Source organism: Ziziphus jujuba, chromosome 8, assembly GCF_031755915.1.
Source record: "Ziziphus jujuba cultivar Dongzao chromosome 8, ASM3175591v1".
NCBI classification, from domain to species: domain Eukaryota; kingdom Viridiplantae; phylum Streptophyta; class Magnoliopsida; order Rosales; family Rhamnaceae; genus Ziziphus; species Ziziphus jujuba.
Window position 1 is genome coordinate 27,718,903 of NC_083386.1, and position 26,227 is coordinate 27,745,129.

At 34.7% G+C, this 26,227-nt stretch overlaps 2 protein-coding genes and 1 pseudogene across 2 annotated transcripts; all 3 read left to right on the forward strand.

The window, feature by feature from the left end:
* Window positions 1-3,460: 3,460 nt before the first annotated feature.
* Window positions 3,461-9,139, forward strand: LOC107414602 (cyclic nucleotide-gated ion channel 1). The gene is made up of 8 exons (XM_016022746.3): window positions 3,461-3,656; window positions 4,487-4,619; window positions 5,034-5,601; window positions 6,019-6,231; window positions 6,388-6,677; window positions 6,989-7,100; window positions 7,847-8,083; window positions 8,285-9,139. The coding sequence occupies exons 2-8, from the start codon at window positions 4,591-4,593 to the stop codon at window positions 8,981-8,983; spliced, it is 2,148 nt and encodes a 715-aa protein (XP_015878232.1). The 5' UTR covers window positions 3,461-3,656; window positions 4,487-4,590; the 3' UTR covers window positions 8,984-9,139.
* Window positions 9,140-10,078: 939 nt separating this feature from the next.
* LOC107414585 (cyclic nucleotide-gated ion channel 1-like) lies at window positions 10,079-12,798 on the forward strand (annotated as a pseudogene).
* A 1,344-nt stretch (window positions 12,799-14,142) lies between these two features.
* On the forward strand, window positions 14,143-18,664 carry LOC107414573 (cyclic nucleotide-gated ion channel 1). The gene is made up of 8 exons (XM_016022710.4): window positions 14,143-14,305; window positions 14,617-14,685; window positions 15,699-16,161; window positions 16,456-16,665; window positions 16,780-17,078; window positions 17,237-17,348; window positions 17,454-17,705; window positions 17,823-18,664. Exons 2-8 carry the CDS (start codon window positions 14,663-14,665, stop codon window positions 18,450-18,452), a joined length of 1,989 nt encoding a protein of 662 aa, XP_015878196.1. The 5' UTR covers window positions 14,143-14,305; window positions 14,617-14,662; the 3' UTR covers window positions 18,453-18,664.
* Window positions 18,665-26,227: the final 7,563 nt, after the last annotated feature.

The window sequence follows — 26,227 nt, forward strand, 5'->3', positions numbered from 1 at the left end:
ATAACCATTTTTTTTTAATTAAAATCTTTTAACAATTTGAAAAACAAAATATTTATTTTCAAAATGAGAAATAATAGAAAATTAGCTAAAATAATTTATAAATTACATTTTTTTTGTAACTAGATAATGCAAATAATATAAGGGGATGTATTTAATTTAGAATTTAAAGGATTTTAAAAGTTTAGAAGTATTCGATTTATATTTTAAAGGAGTAAGTTTAATGATATTCAATTCAGATTTTGATAGATTTTATAAAAATCAATTAAAATCTAGATGTATTCACTTAAGACTTTATACAATTCTTTTAAAATCTGTAGTATTAAAAAAGTTATTAATTTTAAAATATTTTAAAAAAATAATGGATTTAAAAATATTTTAACAGTGAAATTGTGAAGAAAACTGTTAATATGAAATCCAACTTAAAATCCATAAATTTTTTTGAATTTTTTTAAAATCGATAGAATTCCATAATAATTTATTAAACCTTTTCAAGTTTATAATTCATTTTAAATCCATTAAATTTTAAATTGAATATATCCCCTTAAATATTGAATAAAACAAAATCAATAATTGTTTCAAAATTTATATTTTTGAATTTTTTATATTTGTAATTAGGTTGATTTGGTTTGATTTCATTAGTTATTGATTATTGAATCTGAATTATAATGAACCAATCACCAATTTAAAATTTTTAAAACCAACCCGATTCAAACAAGTCGGATTACTCCATTTGTCAGTAGGTTGATATTTTTATACACCACTAACATGAGCAAGAATAATGAATACCTTTTCTATTATAGGCGACAATGATGGCTTATCATGTATTCTATATAATTTACCAATAACATAGTTTTTTTTTTTTTTTTCTTCTAGTATTTTAATAGTTTTCAACTGGATTCATGTGTAATTGAACTCCAACCTCTCTTTAACTATACACAAAGTTTTTGTTTTTTTTTTTTTTTAATTAATGTTGGAAAATGAAATAATAATTAATAAAAGAAGGGGGCAAACTAGCAGAGTAAAAAAATCGTAATAAATACACAAAGCTGTAGATAAATGTCCACGCCAGTTCTACATTATGTTGAACAGATATGAAAAAGAAATGGTACAAAATATATTTCATTCTACATTACGTTGAATAGATACGAAAAACAAATGGTATAAGATATATCTATATTTTTTTGTAAAAAATAATATAAAATAAATTGGATGAATTAAAACAGTTTAATGTGTCGGACTCGCTTCGAAGTTACAATGAAACTCGATCCGTCTCTACCCAAAGAAAGAGTCACAGTCCCCAATTACCATTGGCTGGTGTTCTGTATTAGAAAACTTAGAAAACTGACTCTTATCAATCAAAATTGTTAATTCTAAAGACCAATTTTAAGTCTTAAAATTGGCTTGGAATTGGTTGACTGGAAAAAAGAAAATTCCTGAAGTTGTTGTATATTTGAGTATAAAATAAGCGGAGAGTGGGGTCATTTTCGCACCCAATATTTCAAATTGATTAATTTTATTGAGTGGGTTGGGCATTTTCGCAAACTCAACATAAAATTGTATTTAATTTTCTTTTGTCCTGACTTCAGTTGCTCACGACTGGCATAGTAATTTATGATGAAAATTTCTAGTTTATTTTGTCTACAAAGCAAATTTTGGTTCCCACGGGCCACCGAGACACATAGTTTATAAATTCAAGAATATCCAAATATTTCTAAACTATGATATCAAGAAAAAAATAAAAGGAAAAAAACAAAGGACACGTACTCTTATCAAATTTTTTTTTTCTGACTTTATTGTTCTCTTTGGACTTTATGTTTCTGCTTTTCTCGTCTACTTTCTTTATCTCTCTATTTTTATATTCTACCCATTTGGAGCACTTAATCTTATAAGTTATGAAAACAATGTACATTTCATTGGGAAAAAGAATTTGACTCTCTATTAAAGAATCTTCGCATTATCTCTGTGTTCATTTTTCAAAAGCACTTGAAATAAAGCGTTGGACCAGGCTTTAACTCAAACATTCATTTTTTGAGTTTTGTTTTTTTCTAATGATTTTTGATTTATTATTGGCTAGGGAAAGACAAATAAATTGTACTTTAAATATAATAGATAAACAGAATAGAAAGAAAGATAGAGTTGAATGATGACAATGTATGAATAAATTGTACACAACTACGAACAAGTAGTTTTTACATTTTAAAATATATATCGAATTTATAAAATAAAACCTTAAAACATGTTAAAAAAATAATAATAAAAAAAAAAAGAAATGCAACAGCAATAACTTGAGTCAAATGATATTTTGAACGCTCTTTGAAAAAGAAAAATTAAACGCCAATTCAGAAAAAGGATTGAATTTGGAAGACACGTGTCCGAATCCCTACAAACCTCAGAAACAGTAACTGGAGGGAATTCACTGTTGATGGAAAAAGTCCCCCGTGACATTTCGATATTGTAAAGTCAAACAGGATAGGAGAATCTTTGGCTGCGTTTTGTCCTGTGCTGTACTGTGCAGTGCCGAGTGCTTGACTTTTCCAACCAATCGTGCCCCATCCCAATCCTCTGTGTTCTCCTCTGTCTCTTTCCCGGTAATAACCATGCTAGAAAGCCAAACCAAAACAAACGCCACCAAATTATACAAAATAACAAAAAGTAAAGGTAACCAATATACATACATACATATATAATATATGTATAATTAGTAACCATACATTTCCAACACCAGCTAAAAGTGTATCGAGGTGTTAAGCATTAAAAGTGAAACACATTAAATGATAATTTTATAGTAAAATTTTAGTTAAGTAAATAATAATTTTTAACATTTATCATATTGATTTGAAAAAAAAAAAATCAATCTGTCAGCATGATTAAAACACATTTACCATATTGTTTTCAAAACATTTATCATATTGTTAAAAGTTATATGAATTATATTTTTAATAAATTAAAATTGAAATATATTATAATTTAATAAAATTTTAGTCGAATAAATAATAGTTTTTAACATTTATTATATTATTAGGCGTTGGTTTCAATAGATTAAAATTGATATATATATATATATATATAATTGAAAAAAAAACATTTTATTTCAAGAGAACGCTTTGTTTAAAAAAAAAAAAAAAAAAAAAAGAAGAGAACACTTAAATTTATGGTACGTAATAAATAAAAACGGGGAAGAACAGAAAAAGAAAAAGGAAAGGAGTCAAAAAACAGCCCCCAGCCGTCGTGTTCGCGGAAAGTGCGGGGATACTTTTAATCGGTAAAAGTACGCTACGAAGAGAAAGTAACCGTAAAGAAAGAAAACAACGCCTACCAAATTACCCCGTACGACAACAAAAGCTTTTATTTTTTTTTTTTTTTCGTTCTTGTTATTATTTTCTTTTTTGCATCAGCTGAAGTGGGACCCAGGGGCCACAAGAGTTTGTTTGCCTCATCACCAACTGGGCTTTCTCCGAGCCGAAACTTTGGTATTTCAGAAAGCCCGATTCAACTCGAGGACCCCACCCTCTACATTTCCCCGAACCTTCTTCTTCTTCTTCTTCTTTACCATCTCTCTCTTAAGCTCAAAAATCTCCTCTTTTAGACAGTCAAGCATGAGCGAGTTCTCCAACATGTACAACCTGGTTGTTTCCTCACTTTGATTTTCGTGTTTGGTATGCTTCCTTTATTTATTTATTTTTAAATTTTTTTCTCCTTCCTGTAATAGTTTTCAAAATTTGTAATTATACATCTTATATATATATATATATATATATGTGCGTGTGTGTGTGTATGTTTATCCTCGGCAGTTTTTGTTTGAGATTTGCTTTGTAATTTGTTTAAAAAAAAAAAAAAAGTTTGCTGTTTGTTTTTGTTTTCCTTTTTTTTTTTTTTTTTTTTTGAATACAGTTATGAAAACAGTTTCGGGTTTCATAACTAGTTTTCCGGAAATTTTGGAATTTTTCTTTTTCAAATATTTTTCTTCTTAGAAGTAATTTGACTTTGTTTGAAAATTTGAACGATTATGGTAATTTTTTTTTTGGATTTAATATTGCTAATGTATGTCCGAGAAGGACAGTTTACATGTACTTTGTTGTGCGCATGTATGTAACTGTGGATGTTGCAGTAGTGGGTTTGTACTTTTTGAAAATATTTTCGATCGGGATATTTGTGAGATAACTTTAATGGATGAAACTGGGGACTTGGCAGAAAAAATAAAAATTAAAAAAAAGCGCATAGTTTTTGGCACCCAAGTATATCCCCTTTTGGCACTCCTATCATGGGCTGCTCAGTTAGTTTTTCCTCAAACCCTTTTTATTGTTTCTAATGGCTGAGAATTGATAGCTCCTTTCTTTAACTTTTCACCACGAGTTGATAACCCAGTTTGATTTTTATTTTGTATCTTTTCTTCGCATTGTTTGGATGCTGTTTATATTTGATGATGATAAATATTTGTCCTTTTCCTTTGCACAATTTTTTTTTTTTTTTGGGTTTTCTTTTTCAGGGGTTGACTTTGGGAACTTGGTGGTACATGAGCAAGTTATTTGGGTTAATCAATTCAGAGGTTGATTTTCCATCTGTGATTGCCATTTAAAACAATCTATAGTCATGAATTTCCAGCAAGATAAATTTGTGAGGTTAGTCTTACAACGCCATGTAACTTAAATTTTGTCAGTTTTCACTCTTTGTAACATTTGGGGCATCCTTTCTTTCTTTTGGAAGAAATTGATGCTTAGGGTTAGGGAAGTACTTTTGCAGAAGTTGAATAGTAGAGCAAAATGTTGCTTTTGAAAGCAGAAAAAAATTGTTGTCATGGGCTACAATAAATTAAGTGTTTCTATGCTAACAATATCCCATCACTGCATGCTTGTTCATCATGACGCTTACTTCATTGACATTGACAAAGAATTAACATTTGACCGTGTAGTGTTGTGGGTTCTAATATAGTCTACTTGTAAGGCTGAGATTAGTTACCGAGCCTATATATATATATGTATAGGGATGTGGTTGTAGGGTTTTAAACTACTGATCGTGCTTAATATTATGTTCAGGTTTCAGGATTGGAATTCAGAGAAAAACACCGGGGTGTTATATTCTCCAAATAATGATACACACCCAGGAAGAATCAGAACAACGATAGACACAGTTTCAGACAAGTTTCAAAGAGGATTGGAATCTAGTTCTGAGAGGATTAAAAGGATTAAGCAATCCTTGAAATCATGTTCTTTTGGTAGTGTCATGGCCAAAAGCTGGGTTTCCCAGAAGAAAGTTCTTGATCCACAAGGGCCATTTCTTCAGAAGTGGAATAAGATATTTGTGCTCTCATGCGTGATTGCAGTTTCTTTGGATCCTTTGTTCTTTTATGTCCCAGTAATTGATGATAAGAGAAAGTGCTTAGACTTGGACGGCAAGATGGAAATCACAGCAAGTGTTTTGCGTTGGTTCACAGATTTATTTTATATAACACATATAATTTTTCAGTTTCGTACTGGGTTTATTGCTCCCTCTTCTCGAGTATTTGGAAGAGGTGTTTTAGTTGAAGATCCTTGGGCCATAGCAAAGAGATATCTGTCAACTTACTTCCTAATTGACATTCTTGCTGTCCTTCCTCTCCCGCAGGTAACAATTACTTTTCTGTATAAAATATGATATTAGTGGTGCATCCATTAGCAGGACTTTAGGACCAATCCGTTATGCATTCTTCATGTATTGCCCTTACCAGTCAAATATGGTGCAAGTAGAAAGCTCTTGCTATAATGTGAATTTGGTTGATCATGTCTGCTACCTTGAGCCATCTCAGGTTTTCTTGTTTGATTAGTCAGAGAAACCTTTGCGTAATGAGTGACAAATTGTACATGTTATAGTCTGATTGTTAGATGTGTACTTGATCTGGCAGTAATGGAGACAATATTTTTTTACGCTTGGTATCTGATATTATATTTTTGTGCCAAACTCAGTCAATATCTTATGTGGATCACAATTATTAGTGCATAATTTGGTTTTGGTTGTGGAATTTAATCTCTGGTATATGCCTAGGTGGTGATTTTAATTATCATTCCAAAATTGGGAGGCTCAACATCGTTGAATACAAAGAACTTGTTGAAATTTGTTGTTTTGTTCCAATATATACCGAGGGTCATTCGAATATATCCACTGTATACAGAAGTTACAAGGACATCGGGCATACTCACTGAAACTGCCTGGGCAGGAGCTGCATTTAATCTTCTACTTTACATGCTTGCAAGTCATGTAAGTGTGATAAGGGCATTCTTTTATGGTATCTTTATGTTATATCTGTGATTTACAAATTCCAATCCTTGATTTTGACACAGCTTCTGTTATAAATAGAATTGTGGTTCTCTCCATTTTCATTATCTCTGATTAATAAGTGATTTGCTTTTCAAGGTACTCGGAGCCTTTTGGTACTTGTTTTCTATCGAACGACAAACCAAATGCTGGCAAGATGCCTGCGAGATGAATAACACTTTATGTAACACTGCTTCTTTGTATTGCGAAAACTCGAGTAACATACAATTGCGGACATTTTTGAATGATTCCTGTCCAATACAAGAAGATAGTCCAAAATTCAATTTCGGAATATCTCTTGATGCCCTTCAATCTCATGTTGTTGATTCAACGACTGATTTTCCTCAGAAGTTGTTCTATTGTTTCTGGTGGGGCCTGCGAAATTTGAGGTGTGCTCATACAAAACTCCTCTTCAGATGTGTACATATATATATATATATATATAGATTGCTGATTAAAAGGTGTGAATCAATGAAGTGAATATATCATATTTATTTTCAGAGACTATCTTTCTGTTGAAAATTATTTTAAATACAGTACCAGCACAATAAATGGGAATTGTTGGTTTATTTGTGTTCTATGTCCAAGTCTTAATTGTGGGATTCCTCTTGTGTGTGTTTGCAATTCCCAGTGATGAGAGCAGCTGACTTATTTATAGACTAGTATATGGTAATTTATGCTAGTTGTTTTTAATTTGCAGTTCTCTTGGTCAAAACCTTGAAACTAGTACCTATGTCTGGGAAATCTGCTTTGCAGTCTTCATTTCCATTGCTGGGTTGGTGCTATTCTCATTCCTTATAGGAAATATGCAGGTTAGTATGTACTGTGTTTCATTGAATATATAATAGTCATGTCATACAGCCTATGAGCATTATATCTGATCTAAAGTTCGAACTAAAAAGGTAAAATGATTTTTCAATAGCTCAATTGAAAGTAATGAGACTCCCAATCTTGAAAATGTCAGTTTTAGACTTCATGATGCTTACCGAAATTTGAATAAAAACTACCTCAATCCTCTGATGCTACATAAATATTAGATGCCTACTTCTGAACCCAATTTGCTAGATTTTGCTGATCTAGCATCCAGTTAGACCATAGGCATGCTTGTACGTTCTGACAAAGCATTATAGAACATGGTCACTTTCGAAAGTAAAAATATGTTAAACTTTCTGTCAGATGAAAATTCAAACTGTACCCAAAAGAGTGAAGCAAACTTTCTTTCTCACACTAAAAAGTTTGTTTATTTTCTTGATGTTGCTTTTTGGGATTCATGCTTTATCCCTGCCTCATGTAATTGTCTTCAATTTTCTCTGAAGCAATGGTGCTAGTGGTAACTTTGATAGCCAAGTTACATTTGGCCAAGCTAAGTTGTTATGTATAAACCGTTTACAAGGATAAAACAAATAGGTTGGAGTTAACATACTTTGTTGTTATGAGCACGATATATTTGAGGTCTTGATGTGCTTAAGTTTTTTTTTTTTTTTTTTTTTTTTTGTTTTTTTTTTTTAATTTTTAATTTTTTAATTTATTTTTTTTATTAAAAAAAAAAAAAAAACAGACATATTTACAGTCCACAACTACAAGATTGGAGGAGATGAGAGTGAAAAGAAGAGATGCAGAACAATGGATGGCCCACCGATTGCTCCCTGAGAATCTGAGGGAACGCATTAGGCGGTATGAACAATACAAATGGCAGGAAACCAGGGGTGTGGATGAAGAGAATCTAATCTGTAATCTTCCAAAGGATCTTAGAAGGGACATAAAGCGCCATCTCTGCTTGGCTTTGCTCATGAGAGTAAGTTCCTCATTTTTTTTCTGTTGTTTCTTTGTAAGAGTTTCTGTACTCTTTTATATAGTTAAGTGGCTGCTAAAATATATAAAGCCTAGAGAGATGGGAGGTCATAGATCTTATTGAATTCTCTCTCAAGTGATTTGGCATGCGTATTTGATAATCACTAGAAAATGAATTTGACTGATTTTCTTGGATTTGTTTTAGGTGCCAATGTTTGAAAAATTGGATGAACAGTTACTGGATGCATTGTGTGACCGTCTCAAGCCAGTGCTTTACACAGAGGAAAGCTACATTGTTCGAGAGGGAGACCCAGTTGATGAGATGCTTTTCATTATGCGAGGCAGGCTACTGACTATGACTACGAATGGTGGAAGAACAGGTTTCTTCAACTCTGAATATCTCAAAGCCGGTGACTTCTGTGGAGAAGAACTTCTTACATGGGCATTGGATCCCCACTCCTCATCTAATCTTCCTATCTCAACCAGAACTGTCCAAGCCCTCACAGAAGTTGAAGCCTTTGCATTAAAGGCAGAAGATTTGAAGTTTGTAGCCTCTCAATTCCGGCGGCTTCACAGCAAGCAGCTCCGCCACACTTTCAGGTTTTACTCTCAGCAGTGGAGGACTTGGGCTGCTTGTTTCATTCAAGCAGCATGGCGCCGCTATAGTAAGAAGAAACTCGAAGAGTCTCTTCGTGAAGAGGAGAATAGGTTGCAAGATGCACTGGCCAGGGCTGGTGGCAGCTCACCAAGTTTAGGTGCCACCATCTATGCCTCACGATTTGCTGCTAATGCACTCCGTGCTTTAAGGCGTAATAGTACACGGAAGGCAAGGGTTCCTGAGAGAATACCACCCATGTTGCTTCAGAAGCCTGCAGAGCCTGATTTCACTTCGGAAGAACGATAGTTACAAGAGAGTAGCGATTGATTATATGCATGTTTTTGTTGTATAACATGTAAAATGCAACTATTTTAAGATATAAGCTACAGTTTGTTAAGTGTCCAAGGTCTGTATATTATCTATTTTTTTATATGGAAATTCCCGATTGTTTTTTTGGAGTTATGCCGTGTAGTCTAACTAGAATTTCAATTAGTTTTAAGTTGGCAAAAAAAAAAAAAAAAAAAAAAAAAGAAAAAGAAAAAAGAAAAAAGAAAAAAGGAAGTATTAGGAAAAAAGAAAAAAGAAAAAAACAAAAACAAAAACAAAAGAAAAGAATTAGGACAAGAATGTTATGTTATCAAATACTATACTAACAATTTGGTACATGAAAAAAAAAAAAACCTTTCATTTTCTCTTGCAGAAGTCAATCCTAATGGCTAATGAGAATGAGGAACATCATTTTCGATGGTGACGCAACTCCATAAAATTTTAAAATTATGTTAGTTTTCACTTATGTCTTCAGGTACCATTTATAGATTGGTAAACGGAATGTTCTATCTTGTATTCAATCAAGTATGATTTAAGCTAGGAGTTACAGAACAAGTCCTTGAAAAACTCCTGCTCTCCTTTACCCAGGCTGAAGCCCACTAAGCTGATATACAGGTTCACTTCTACTACTTGCATATTGATATTTACTCTGTTTCTACTTGCTCTGTTTTGTAAGCAAAGTGTTAGAATCAATACTTATTATGGCCAACTTTTTTCATGTTTCTCTATCTTATAATCCAGATGCTTAAATTTTGGCCTTAGAGTTGGTAGAACTTTGTTATATGAAGTCAAATCCATACATACATATAATACTATAAACTCCAAGTTTGGAAACCTTTTTTAAATACACAGACATTTCAATATTACAAAGCATGGATATTCAGGATGAGAGAGATGCAAGGTTAGTTTCCTTCTTCCTCTTTGTTTGCCAATGGATGCGAATTTATGTGCCTCTAATTTGTTTATATTTTTATTTGGCATGGCAACGGGTCCTGTATGGAGTTATGTACCGAGTACATTTTCGCAGTCTTTTAAGAAAGAAGTACCTTGTTAGAAAACCAGTTGAAATTCTGATTGTCGAAATTTGAAGACCTGTTCAAAGAGGAAAGACAGACTGATTTTCAAAGAATATGGAATAAGATATTTGTATTGGCATGTGTGGTGGCGGTGTTTATGGACCCTTTATTCTTTTATATTCCTATGATAAATCAGAAGGACAAGTGTGTTGGGATGGTTGAAGGCTTTAGCTATTGTTTTCCGGTTGCTCACTGACTTAGCTTATATAATGGACATTGTTTATTACGTAGCTAAAGCTTCTCAGGATTTGAAGATAGAAGAGCCATCACTTGTGTGGAAAAAAGGTGAATTCCTCAAGTATGCTTTGGGAATGGCTAGGAGGCTTTCCTGGTTTCACATCCTCATTGACTTTCTTGCTGTTATTCATGTTCCACAGGTATTAATATTTCATAATAACGTAATCAATCAAGGTTAGTAAAAAGATTAAAAAGGAGACTGATTATATATAGATTTTCCAGGTAGCAGTATTGAATTTATTTCCAAAAGTGAGGAGAGAATCAAGTTCATCTTTGGATTCAAAGACGTTTCTGAACGTGGTTATTCTCGTACAATATGTACCTAGAATTTTTCGAATCTACCTTTCTTGTGCTGAATTTAGAAAGACTGCAGACGTACTGGCTGGAACTTTGTGGGTCAGGGGTGCTTTCAACATTTTTCTTTATATTCTTGCTAGCCATGTAAGTCTAAAATTTAATTAATTAAATAAAAATTGAAAAATAGATCTAGTTAATTAATATATTTGCGTTATTATTATTCTTGGTTGTTGTTGTTATATATACATATATGTATAATAGGTACTGGGAAACTTTTGGTACCTCTTTTCTATTCAAAGAGAAACATCATGCTGGAAACAAGCCTGTAAAAATAGAACTGATCCATGTGCAGTTAGTGTTCATAACTGTGATGAAAATACTTCTTGTCCTATAAATAAACCAAACACGACCAGCTTCGATTTTGGAATATTTCTTGATGCCTTGGACTCGGGCATTGTGGAGTCAAAAGATTTTCCACGGAAGTTGTTCTATTGTTTTTGGTGGGGCCTCCGACATCTGAGTTATGCACATAAATAATATAAGATCCTTCAAATTACTCAAGTTCTGCAACTTTATTTAGTCATTTATGTTATAATAATTGGTGCATGAATTTTGGCATGCAGTTCTGTGGGTGATAATCTGGAAACAAGTACCTATGTGTGGGAAAACTGCTTTGCGGTTTCTATTTCAATCATTGGTTTGCTACTATTCTTGTATCTGATTGGAAACATCCAGGTTTAGTGCTTGATCCATTTTGTATTCTATTTCAATAATAACTATATCACAGACACACACACACACACACACACACACACACACTTATATATGTATCATGCATCCTCATACTTTTGCTGTTGTGGGCTATATGAGGCACAGTTATATATGCAATTGGCAACTTCAAGATCCGAGGAGGTAAAACAGAAGATGAAATTGAAGATGCTAGACATTGAAGCGTGGATTAACAAAAACGAACTTCCTAAGTCTTGGAAGACAGTGTTCGGGAAAATGGTACAAAGCAAATTGGAGGATCAAAACAAAGATGTTGATGTGGAGAATCTGTTATCTGTACTTCCTGCTGCTGATTGCAAGTCCATAAAGCAACTTCTCTGCATTAAAATACTAAGAAAAGTAAGAGTGAATATCTCACAACAATACAACACCCTGACTATGAGAATAGTTACATCATATAGTAATCATTTAGCTTGGCCATATTAATAATGCTGTTAAATTGGTGTTGAAGCTAGGTGCGGGTGTTTCAGAATATGAAGGAATCGGTGTTAGAAGATATCTGCGCCCATCTAAAACCGGTGACATACGCTGAGAATAGTTATATCATCCGTGAGGGACACCCACTTGATCGTATGCTTTTCATCACACAAGGCACGGTTTTGGATTTCACAAGCAGCAGTGCTTATAATACCAATGCTGGAACTAGTAGCAGTACTAGTAATAGCATTATTAGATGCTCAAGCAGTGTTAGTATGAAGCGTCTAAGGAAAGGAGATTATCATGGAGAAGAACTTCTGGAGTGGTCGCTCACTCATTTTTCCTTTGCGGAGTTTCCCATATCAACCTCGAATGCTGTGTGCCATACAAAAGTTGAAGGCTTTGTTCTGAAAGCCAATGATTTGCTGAATGCAGTGAAAAGATACTGGTGGCATTTCAGAAGGATGAACCCTTACTCCAGAGTTTCTCATCGTCAGGTGGAGCGGTGGGAGTCTTTGGCAGTTTCAGTCATACAAACACTCTGGCGCCGCAAACAGGCAAAGAAGCCTATCAACTATTCTAAAAGTGTCTATGGTGGTAACCTGCAACAATCTTTGAATAAGTACCGCCGGCTACGCTCCATTACTCGCCATTAAATATTGATGCCCTTGTCTGATTCCTGCATTTACTACAACTCATAGACTACATTGAAATTATCAATTGCGGTTGCGTATTATTATGTAAAATGTTTGGAATCAAGATTTTGTTTTTTTTAAGTCACTTTTCTACATACATGTTTTATTTATAAGATCTTGTTGGATAAAAAATGAAGAAAACAGGGCTCTGTTTCTTTGTTTATGTATATGTTAATGCTTGAAGTTTGCCACGCTTGATGAATTTGTCATTGTATGAGTTTAGTTTGATATAAGACAATCCAAATCAAAGAACTTTGTTTTTTGTAACCTGTTTTAATTTGTTTTGGCATATTTGTTTCAGTGCTGCTGGTTGCAAAATCTGATGGAAATTGAACCCAAATAATTTTAGTTTATCCACAATCTTTTCTGTTTTCAAATCTGCCTGTGTGTTGTAATTGTAGAACATATCATACATGTGCTTCAATCACTCAAAGCATACGTATGGAAAATTAGAAATCTGATTTCCTTATAAAATCACTGATAGTTGGCTTACTTTGGGCATTATAATACTAATTACACCCACACAAAAAAAAAGAAAAAGAAAAAAAAGAAAAAAAAAAAAGATTTGCTTGGCGTAGTTAAATGCATGTAGTCGAAGACAAGTATTCTGTTTTCGACTGCAAAGATTTATTAACGATTCCGTTAATGGATGGAGTTCAAAATGGTGTTATCCATATAATAACAATCATCAGGAGCCAAATTCAGAAGTTTTATAAGCAATAATTTCTCGGTATAGATAACTGTAAAGATTAGTTATGGTTAAAGGTTACCTCGCAGTCAGGGTAATCCTAGAAGGGATTGGAGCAGATGGAAGGTTAGATTTTTCTATTTTTAGAAGTATTTTAATATTTTGTTTGATTAATAATAATTCAGTTTATACAAATTTATAAATGGTTTAGTTCAAACACTTACTTTACCAAATTACTAAATTAATCACACTCTTATAATCAAATCCATGGAGATGCAACAAGGACATGATTTACACTTAAAAAATAAAAATATAGGATTTAATTATTTATTTTGGTTATATAACAAAAAGGTTTATGACTAAAAGTCTTGATGCAAAAAGATATTTTTAGTTGTAACCAACCTTTTAGTCAGGAAAAAATGCATGCCCTACCAACCATTTTTCCCTTCTTTTTTTTTTTTTTTTTTTTCGGTGCAACATGCTCTTGCAACCATACTGTCACTTTATGCTTCGAATGGTTCCAAATGTTATATAATGAATTCTATACATGCAAAGTCTAATTGTTTTGTTATTCGCCAAATAAGGTTATTCTAATGGTATTATTTTTGACACCCACATACATTCATAAGGTGGTGGATCCAATTGTTTTTCTTTTGACGTAGGCGTGTTTATTAAAGTTTGTGATCGATCATTACTTTATCTCTGCTTTTTCCATATTTCTATCTCTTTGTCGCAATAATGTGTTTCACATGGTGAGAGGTACATATATGATCATTGGAGTGAGCAAGTCACTGTTCACAAAATGTCATTTTCCACTGCAAATAATATTAGGTTTTGGTTGGCTGATAATGAAAAAAGGAACTTTTGCAAAAGACATGTTGACCAAGACTTGAAGAAGTCTTCAAAATAAAAATAAAAAAAGACTTGGAGAAGTCTTACTAATTCACTGGTAATGTATATTGCAATTGCTAGCTCATGTCCTGAATAAATTGCAGTAGTTTCTCTTATTCTCTTTCCTTTCTCTAAACCCAACCACTATATTGACCAAGTTAAGAATTCAGTCAGTAAGACATATCTAGTCTTTCCTTTGTATAATCCGCGGGTAAGTTTAGGTACCAAGTGAATTAATGATCTTAAATTTGGACAGCATATTTAAATTTGTAGACAAAGCTTTGATTGGCATGCTGGTGATATATTTTCTCTGCTCTTGTTGCTTATTTGTTTGCTTTATTAATTACTTGCTTGAGTTGAAGGTAAAATGATGATGAGGATAATTGCTTGATCTGTTAGTACAGTTATGTTGTATTTATATAAATTCAGTTTTTTTTTTTTTTTTTTTTTTTAAGAAAGAAATATTAGAATAGAAATATGGTGTTACTCGGAGCTACGTAAGTACGTCTTCCTTGATTGCAGGAGTTGACGTTCTAAAAGTTCTTTGGTCTGTTTGCTTAAGAAGGCCATGCATCCTATGGATACCGAGAGGTAATAACATCTAGAGTACTACTTTTCATGATGATGATTCCATTTTCAGCTGATATTTAAAAAACCAACGTTATGATTGCATTGATTCTAAAGACCCGTTTGTTGAAGGACTATTTCATGAATAGTCTAATTTAATTGGACAAGAATTAAAATAGTATTCTATCTAATCCTGTTTAACAAACAGGTCCTAAAGGCTGGTCCTATAGCACTATTGAAAAACTGAAAACATTTATTTATTTATTTTTTATTAAAGGTGTCACTTGGTGATGTAGTTGGTTTTTAGTTTTTTTAATTTTTCTCTATATCAAGTGTTAACTAATAGTGGTTAGAGTTTTTCAGCATCTAATTGATTATAAAGTTAAGAAAATCCGAAAAAAAAAAAAGTAACACTAAGTTGAACACAACTTCAAATTAAATTTTGTTAGTTTTTTATTTTTGATTTTTTTTTCTTCATTAGCATTTATAGTTGTTTAAAATATTTAACAAACCATAACCTTCATTAGCTAACACTTTAATATAGGTAAATTAGATAAAAAAAAAAAATTAAAAACCATTATGTTATCAAACGACACCTTAGTTTTGTTATTTTTATAATCCTTGGCCATGAAAGATAAGGGTGTTCATATGTCCAAATTGACCTAATTTGAGAAAAACCAAACCAATTTAATTATTATTCAGTTTGATTTTTTTAATCCAAACTAAATTAATCTATACATAAAATTCAATTCAATCTAATTCAATTAATAATATGTTTGGATCAATTTGGATGATCGGTTTTGGGCTTGGGCTTTTTAAAATTTTTTTGGGCTTTTTAAAAAACTTTTAGCCTTTTTGTTTCAAATTTTGGATAGCAATTCGGACTTTTTTATTGATTCAAACAAATTAAATTAGATTGCAATGGAATGGTTCATCGATTAGTCAGTTTTTATTTTTATTTTTTTAACACATCCCTAATAAAGATTTGAATCTAAATCTTTTTTTTTTTTTTTCTTCACTTGCTCTTTCTTGTCAAGTGGTCCTGAATGGAGTTATGTACCGAGTACCTTCTCGGAACCTTTTCACAAAACAGCACCTCATGAAAAAGAGTCGTCAAAATTCAACAACTCAGTTAAAGAAGGGGATCAAATGGTTCAATTTCAAAAGATGTGGAATAAAATATTTATATTGGCATGCGTGGTGGCAGTGTCCTTGGACCCTCTCTTCTTCTATATTCCTATGATAGATCAGAGCAACAAGTGCCTAGGGATGGACAACAAGTTGAAGATTTTAGCTATCATTTTCCGATTGCTAATGGATTTAACTTATGTAACAGACATCATTTATTTCGTTGTTAAAGCTTCCCAAGCTTTAAAAAGAGATGATCCATCTTTTGTGGGGAAAAAAGGTGAATTCCTTAAGAATACTTTTGGAATAGCTAGGAGACTTTCCTGGTTTTACGTCCTTGTCGACTTTCTTGCTGTTCTTCCCGTTCCTCAGGTATTAATATTATTTTTATATATATATATAATTCGTCTCTTATCAGGATACCTTAGTGAAATTGGTACAGAATTGCATCCTGCAACATGGTGCAGGAAAAAACTCATGAAATGTGTAATGGGAAAAAAATGTCCTGCAAAATATTGTGTAATGCAAGTCCACATGAAAATTCATCAGGATACCCTGATAACATAATGGTTATATATATATATATAAATTAATTAATCATAGAAAACTACATAGTTAATTGGAGCCAAAAGATTTTTAAGAGACTAATTATTTGTAGATTTCCAGGTAGCAATGTTGGTTTTAATGTGGAAGGATAAGTGGTTATCTTTCGATTCGAAAAGGTTTATGAACGCTATTATTCTCGCACAATATGTGCCAAGGGTGTTACGAATCTACCTTTCAAGTTTGGAATTTACAAAGAGTTCAGACAAACTGGCTGGAACCTTATGGGTCAAGGGTGCTTTCAACCTTTTTATCTATGTTCTTGCAAGCCATGTAAGCCTAAATTAATTAATCACCATTTTCGCTTGATTAATTACTTTTGTTTTACTAAATATATAATTATATATATAGCTATTTCTTAATTTGTTAATGATGTTTTCTATTTAGGTACTTGGAGGCTTTTGGTACTTTTTTTCTATTCAGAGACAAACATCATGCTGGAAACAAACCTGTCGAAAAAATGAAACTTATGCTGGATGTCGAATTTATAAATGCCCTGACAAGCACGATAATTCAAGCGATTATAAGGCGTTACTAGATGGATCTTGTCCTATAAATGAACCAAACGCAACAGCTTTCGATTTTGGAATTTTTCTTGATGCCTTGGAGTCCCGTATCGTGGAGCCCACCACAAATTTTCAAGAGAAGTTATTTTACAGTTTCTGGTGGGGCCTCCGGAATCTGAGGTACACACATACACATATATATATATATATATACACACACACATATATAATATTTGAAATACAAGACCCTTTAAATTACCCAATTGTGCATAATATTTATTTAGACGTAGCATATACTAGTAACTGATATATAATTGGTGGATGATCAATTTTGGCAGTTCTCTTGGTGAAAACCTGGAAACAAGTAAATATGTGTGGGAAAACTGCTTTGCCATTGCTATTTCAATCATTGGCTTGCTACTCTTCTTGTATCTCATTGGAAACATCCAGGTCTAGTGCTTGATCCATTTTGTTTTACATTCAATTTTATAGTAAGATATACAGTTCAATATCTAATGAGATGAAGCTCCTGTGGTGACATATATATATCTACAGTTATATATGCAATTAGCAACTACAAGATCTGAGGAGGTAAGACGGAAGATGAAATCGAAAATGCTAGACATAGACATGTGGATAGAAAAAAACAACCTTCCTAAGCATCTGAGGCCAGTGATAGTGGAAAAGGTACAACACAAATTGGAGAAGGAAAACAGAGATATCGATGTGCAGAATCTCTTCTCCTTACTTCCCCCGGTTCATAGAGTGAACATAAAACGTCATCTCTGCATTAAAATACTAAGGAAAGTAAGTATGAATCTCTCCCTAACAAAATCAAAACTACACCTCCATGAGTATTAATTAATTAATCTTTAGTAGCCATTATTAATTAGTGCTTTTTTAATTACTTGTTGTTCAAGCTAGGTTCAGGTGTTTCAAAATATGAAGGAATCAGTGTTGGAAGAAATCTGCTCCCATCTAAAGCCAGTGATCTATGGTGAGAATTCTTACATCATTCGAGATGGAGATCCAATGCATCAGATGTTCTTCATTACACAAGGCACCATATTGGCATTCACAAGCAGTCGTAGTACTAGTAGCAGTGGTAGTAATAGTAATAGTAAAAGTATTTTCTCCACCAGCAGCGGTAGTATGAGGCGTCTGAAGAAAGGAGATTATCATGGAGAAGAACTTCTGGAATGGTCGCTTACTCATTTGTCCTTTACAGAGTTTCCCATATCAACCGTGAATGTTATGTGCCATACAAAAGTTGAAGGCTTTGTTCTTAAAGCCAATGATTTGCTGAATGCAGTGAAAAGGTACTGGTGGCATTTCAAAAGGTTGAGCCCCTACTCCTCCTCCTCCTCCTCCTCCTCCAATATTTCTCATGGCAGTCAGGTGGAGCGGTGGCAGCTTTTGGCAGTTTCAGTCATACAAGCACTCTGGCGTCGCAAACACGCAGGGAAGTCTATCAAGTCTAAGCATGTCAATATTGGGAACTTGCAAGGATCTTCAAATAAGAACCACCGCTTACGCCCCATTAATCGCCATTAATGCCAAATCCTGCATACCTCAACTCAAAGAATGCTGCTTTCAATCAGTCTTCAACTACTGATGCATATTATTATATGTAATCTTTGAAAAATGATATTTTGTTTTTCTAGTCCTTTTTCTACCTATGTTGTGTGGAAAAATAACTCAAGTTGTTTTTAACTCGAGGTTTCAATTATGGCCAAGAAAAACTGTGGCAAATTAAGTTGTTTTTACCCTTTTTGTGAAATGAAATTTTATAGTTTTCATAAAATTATGAAACGTATGGCAAAGAAAAACTCTGGCAAATTAAGTAGTTTTTACCCTTTTTGTGAAATGAAATTTTACAATTTTCATAAAATTTTGAAAAAATTGGCATGTAGCTTGGATATAAGACATGTCTATACATATGGATTCACCAAACTATCCCCAAAAGAGTGCTAAGTTGACTGTGGCAAGTCAACACAGAAAATTGTATGGAGGATATAATAAGAATTATTTAATACTCATTTAATTTCAAATAGAGAGATGTAATTACGTTATAATAAAAATAGAAAATACAATGTTAACAATTCTTGAACAAATGAAAATTCCAAATTTTGATGGAAATATTACCCAATTGAAGTTTCTTCTACTCTCTTCTGTCTTCAAATTAGTAACCACTCTTGTCTTTTATTTATTTATTTTTCTAATTTATTTTGAGCTTGGCATGCTAAAATTCGATCCCTCACAGAAGGCCAATCCTTAGCGTTATACTCTTATCTTTACATGGCAATAGTTATACATAATTTTGGAACATAACATGTATGTGCTGTACCCGACACAATCCGTATGCAAAATTAGAAATCTGATTTCCTTAGCAAATCAATTATAATTGGCTTAGTTTGGGCACTATAATACAAATCAATTATAATTGGCTTAGTTTGGGCACTATAATACTTATTACATGTAAAATAGATTCACGTAGAGTTACCATGCAGTAAATGATGGAGGAGATGAGAATGGTCCGGAAGCGGCCGAGAAAGGAGTCAGCCATGAAGGCGCCGAGGAACGGACAGAAGGAGGTGACGCCGAGCCACGTGTTGACGTTTTTGGCTGCCGTCGGTGTGGACTGGTTGAGCTCTTTTGTGAGGAAGGTTATTAGTTTCCGGAGAGGCCATAAAACGTAAACCGCTCTGCTATTTCGATGACTGTAATTAATGGAGAGAGAAAAATTCAGCAAAAAAGAAAAAAAAAAGAATTAAAGGAAAAAGTAAATTGAGGAAAAAGAGCTGAGAGAATAGAAGAAAGAAGATCAGCTTATTTATTTATTTATTTGTTTATTTATTGTAGCACACAGATGATAAAAATGGCAGCTCTCCAACCACCATGGTTATTGGATGGTGGATGGTTTTGGTGTTTCCATGGTGATTTTGGAAGGTTACTACTTGAGTTGCAGGAGAATCCATGGGAGAGGTAGAAAAGAGGAAGGTAGAAGTGTCTCAAAATGTAAAGGTGGTGATTTTTTTTATTTTTTATTTTTGTTTTTTGTTTTCCATATTTGGAAGTAGCGTCAGTTTACATTAATGTTTGGCTAATCTTTTTGTTGTAATTTTCTTGCTGCTATAATTTTAACAATAAATTGTAATCGGAATTTTCTTGGTCTAAATTAAATGCGGGTTTTTAAATTGGTTTTTGATATTGTAATATATGAGTTGTTTATTATCACTTCCTAATATGCAGAGAAACAAAGAGTCAAAAGAGTATGCTTGGGGCCTGGCATGTTAAGCGACTGTCGACACATCCATGCCTTTTGACTTGTTATAAATTATAAATCAAAGAAAATATGCTGTTTTTTTTTACTTCTTTTCTTTCTTGTAGTTATTTGTTTATTTTCCAAATACTATCCATATTTGATTATTTACAAGAAGTCCCTCGAATTCTTCTCCTGTGTCTCGAATTCGGCCCCAAATACTATATTTTTGACACTACATAAATAACAATCCCTAAGCCTCTAACTTTTGGCGATCCTCTCTATATAACATATAGTCTTTGAACCATTTAAGATTTTAATTTTTGGGATTCTGAACATATATAATCTATGAGCGATGTAAAATTCTTCATCACATAGTGTCATCACAACTTTTTGGCACGATCCTTCCATCTATTTGCAGTCGATTATGGATTATTTCTCTCTCTGATTAACATTAATATTTTTATCTGACATGGATCGGCATTTTGTATCTTTATCATTTATATTTTTATTTTGGTAAATCATTATCATATAGTTAGACACACTTTTATTCTGTTCAGTGAATTGAATGAGATTTATGCTAAAAATGATGAAGACAATAGAAGAAACGTAAGGATTTCGAAGAGCAAAAATGTAACTGTGTATAAACGAGAAAAATCTTACTTAGTGAACAGAGAAATTGAGAAAGACCATAGGTACTAAATAGATATCCATATAAATGGACAAAAACAAAAAAAAGTATATGAAAAATGAACATGTGTGTTCTCAAATCAAACTTTTTTTTTTCCTTTAAAAAAAAAAAAGTGAAAGTCAAGAGCTAATTGTTATAACATATTGATTTAATTTGTGAAGGCAACAAAGAGTCAGTGATTTAAGAAAAGTATAGGAATTGTTAATGCGCTGCCTTCGATTGCATATGCTATTGTTATAATATGTACTTGTTGATAACGTCTATTTATGTAACAAGTTTATGCGTGTGCCTTCAATTGCAAATATGGTCTTGTTAATCTATATATGCAATATGTATAATTCTTCTTTTTTGTTTTGTTTTTTTTTTTTTTTTTAGTAAGTTTGATTTGATTGGTTTTTTAGTGGAACAATTTTAGGCGTGTATGTTTTGAACCTAATATTGATATTTATGTTTTGAACAATTTTATGTTAAGTTTAGAATAAATTTTATGCAAAATTAGATTTCATCAAGATTGAAGAATTTCATTAGATAAAATCAAACAAAAAAGAAATAAATAAGAAATTATTTTTTATATATAGACAAGGTAAAATACATGATATTAAAAAAAAAAAAAAAAAAAAACTCTCTGCTTTCTTTCCTATCTATTTTCTCTTCTCCCATTTCTTTCTCCATTTTCTTTTCTCTCTTCCCACTTTCATCACTATTTAGTTAGTTATCCTCTTCTTTCATTCTCTCCCTACTTTTTCTCTAAATATCTCTCTATTTATTTGGTCTCTCTTCACTCTACAATCAGCATTCTCTTTCCACATTTTTCTCACATTTTTTTTTTCTTCAGTTTCACTACATCCTTTCTCTGCTCTTTTTACTTTTACTCTGCTTTTAGTTTATCTCTAAACTTTCTCTCTCTACTTTATCTCTCCCCACACTTTCATTCTTTACAATTTCTCTAGTTTTACACTTTATCTCTTCTACTCCAAGCTTTCTATCTCTAGCCTCTCTTTTTCTTTTGGCATGGCATTAAGGTGAGTAAAATTATTTGTTCCACAAACTAGCAATGTCAAGTTTTGTGAAATTTCATTTGTCCAGTTTTTATCTTGTGGTTGTGAATTGAGATTTTCTTTTTCACATTTTGTTTTATTTCCATTATTTATGTTTGTAAGATTTTTCTATACTAAAAGAATATTAATAAAATTTAAATATTTAGTTTTTATTGGGATCAAAAACAAATATTTCATTTTTAAAGCTAATAAAATTTATTTTAAGATTATTTTTACTATGAAAACGGTTTTTTGATTTTTTTTTTTATCACCGTTTTTTCATGTTTAGTAGTTTTTTTTAGTATATTTTGAATCTGATAAAACTATAATTACTTCATGCTTTTTTTTTTTTTTGTTTTTGTTGTATTAACTATTCTCTTTTTGAATTTATTCTAATAGAAAAAGTATTGTTGAAACTAATAAAAAATTATAGCAACACTATAATTTTCTTTTCGTATTTATTTTAATAAAAAATATAGTTAAATCTGATTAAAAAAAGTATTATAACATAATAATTTTCTTTTTGTATTATTCTAGCAAAAAGTATGGTTTTTTTTTTTTTTTTTAGCACAACAAAAAGTATAGTTGAATCTGATAATTATATGTCACAAGGGCTAAAATTCAAATCAAATTTTTCTGCCTTTGTGCGGCCTAAGGAACTCCTCCTTAGTCAGCCTACTCAATAATCCCTTCAATAAACCGAGGTTTTCACACAGCAACCAATGCCACCAAGCAAACAACAAGCAACACAATCACAACACAAGGCAATACAAAGCAACACCAATATTTACGGGGACCACCCCAACCTTTTCTTTATCTCATTAAGAATAAGGAATCCGGCCAAGAACCAATGCAAGGATCACCACAATACACACTCTTGGTGTCTCAAGCATGGTTCCAGCATTACACTCACAAAATTGGCAGTTAACAACCCTAACTGCCATGGGTATGCTGGACCATCCACAATCAAGCCACCTGGCCTTGCAGTTGCCTCGCCAACTGCTCATGACATGCTGTCTCATGTCTTCTCGTGCCACCTGGCCTTGCAGTTGCCTCGCCAACTGCTCATGACATGCTGTCTCATGTCTTCTCGTGCCACCTCAAAGGACTAGGTCTCCAACACCCTTGCATGAAGGCCACCAAACCATCCAACAAGTCCAACCGCTCGTAACCGTTGGAAACCGCTCAACCAAGTCAGCCCAGCAAGTGCATGGTGCCCACGTGTGGCATGCAGACACAGCCCTCTGAAACCTGCCTGCTCGCCTGCCATGCAGCCCACAGCCCGCGCACAGACAGGGTTACGCGCCAGCTCTTCGCGCCCCAAGCACGCCCGCGCGCCAACGCCTCGCGCCAGCACTTCGCGCCCCTGCGCAGACGAGCCAACACCAACGCGCACATGTGCCAGGCGCTGCCCGTGCGCCTGCCACCTACGCCTGTGCGCGCGCCCAACATGTGCTGCACATCTGCGTCAGACGCTGCCCGTGCGCCTGGCGCTCGTCTCTGCGTGCGCACCCGACGTGCTCCGCGCACCTGCCTGAGGCTAAGCACTTGCGCGCAGCCTGCATGTCTGCACGACAAGACTGCCACACCATCTCTTGTGTCCATGCACTGGCCTGCGCCCACACACCTGCATGCCTACTCATGCAGTGTGCGCCCATCACGCCGTCTTGGCACTAACCCGTGCCAACGCTCAGCCATGCACCACACATCCGACACACACACCACAACATGTCATCACTAAGGCAAGCTGGGCACCAGCCCATGTCATGCCTTGCTGCGCACCCACACAGCACTTCACCAACTGAGGCACGCTGGGCACCAGCCCATGCCATGCCTTGCCATGCACCAACACAGCATAACACCGAATCTTGCTTGCCAATGCTGTGCCCACCACAGGCACACGCTCATGCTTATCTTGCCTTGGCATGGTGCAAGACAAACCATGCCATGGCCATGCCGAGGGACTAGGGTCCTGACAAACCTGCCCCACCTGAAACAGACGACGTCCTCGTCGGGTTATGCTTCAGGTACTCCTCCACCTGCTTCTCAAACTGCCACAAAGTTGCATCTCTCTCCCAGCTAGCATCAGCCTCCGACTCTCCCTTCCATTGTACAAGGAAATCCGTTCTCCTTGTTTTCTTGCTATATCCAATGGTTCGGTGAGCAAGGATTTTCTCCACATCCTTGTCGAACTGTGTTCTCACCACAGGAGGGGCTCTCTTTGCTTGCACACGATCTGGGTGAGCAACATCCTCATAAAAGGGCTTGAGAAAACTCACATGGAATGTAGGATGAATCTTCATCCTATCAGGCAGCAACAACCTATAAGCCACATTTCCCACATTTTTTATCACTTCAAATGGTCCTTCATATTTGTGCACCAACGCCCTATGCACTCCAGCACCAATCAATTGCTTTTGAATCTGTGGAGTTAATTTCAACAGCACCTTCTCCCCCACCTGGAAGTCTACAGGTCTCCTCTTCTCATCTGCATACTTCTTCATCCTCCTAGAAGCTTTGGCCAAGCTATCCCTAGCTTGCTCCACCAAATCTTGCTTCTCATACACAAACCGATATGCTGCTGGACATGCGTCATTGTGTCTCTGCTTCACCACCTCTTGAGGCATCATTGGCTGTCTGCCAAAGACCAACTCCGCAGGACTCAACCCTGTAGAGGATGACTTGTGCAAGTTGTAGCTAAATTGGGCTACATCAAGTAAACTAACCCAGTTTTTCTGACTTGCAGTGACAAAATGCCTCAAATAGTCTTCCAGCAATGCATTCACCCTTTCTGTCTGACCATCGGTTTGGGGATGGTTTGCAGTAGAAAACTTCAATTTCGACCCCAATAGTTTGAACAAAACTGTCCAAAATCTTCCAGTGAAACGTGCATCCCGATCACTAATGATGTCCTCCGGAACACCAAAATATTTCACAAAGTGCTTGTGAAACAACTCAGCAGCAACATCTGCAGGGCATGCATGTGGTGCAGCCATGAACAAGGCATACTTAGAAAACCTGTCCACCACCACCAAGATTGATCTCATACCATCAACCTTCGGCAATCCAACAATAAAGTCCATTGAAATTGACTGAAATGGTCTCTCGGGAATAGGTAATGGTTGTAACAACCCAGCTGCCTTCTTTCTCTCTAGCTTGTCTTGCTGGCACACAAGGCAAGTTCGCACAAAAGCTTCAACATCCTGCTCGAGTTTAGGCCAATAATAAGACCTGGCCAGCAACGCCACCATGCGCTCCACCCCTGGATGGCCAGCCCACAATGAATCATGAGTCTCACTCAACAATTCACGCCTAATCCCACCACCAGCAGGGACATATAATCTGCCACCCTTGGCATAAATTAGGTCCCTCTCGACCCAATATCTCCTCACCAAGCCTTCTTGGATTTCTTTAGCAAGCTTGATGTACACTGCATCCTTCAAGCTTTGCTCTTTGATACGCTCCAGGAAATTCGATTCCACATGGGAGATGGCAACAACGTATGCATGCACCTCTTTTCGACTTAGTGCATCGGCGACTTGATTTTGCCTACCGGGACGGTGTATCCACTCAAAATCAAACTCGCCCAGGTACTCTTGCCACCGTGCCTGCTTCGGGGTCAACTTCTTCTGTGTTTTAAAGTAAGTATTGGCCACATTGTCAGTCACCACCGTGAACTTAGTACCCAGCAAATAGTGCCTCCACACATCCAGGCAATGAACTACTGCAGTCATTTTCTTCTCATGCGCTGAGTATCGTTGCTCTGCCTCCTTCAACTTTCGACTCTCAAAGGCAACAGGGTGGTTGTCCTGCACTAACACACCACCTATTGCTCTGTCAGAAGCATCAGTATGCACCTCAAACGGCATACTAAAATCAGGCAGCTTCAAAATAGGCTCTGTGGAAATGGCCTCTTTGAGCTTCTCAAAACTCCTCTGGCATCTTTCATCCCACACCCATTTTGCATCCTTTTTCAACAAATCTGTCAAAGGACTCACTTTCTTGGAATAGCCTTTTATAAACCTTCTATAGTAATTGGCTAGTCCCAAGAAAGACCGCAACTCAGCAACCTTCGTTGGAGGAACCCACTCCACTATTGCTTTAATCTTTCTCCCATCCATACGAATCTGTCCTTGGCTAATCCAGTGGCCAAGGAACATCACTTCTGAGCGACAAAACTCACATTTCTCCTTCTTGACATACAGCTGGTGCTGCCTCAACCTTGCAAACACCAATCTCATATGCTCCACATGAGCATCCAAATTCTCACTGTATATCACAATGTCATCTAGATAGACTACCACAAAACGATCAAGGAATTCATACAGCACATCGTTCA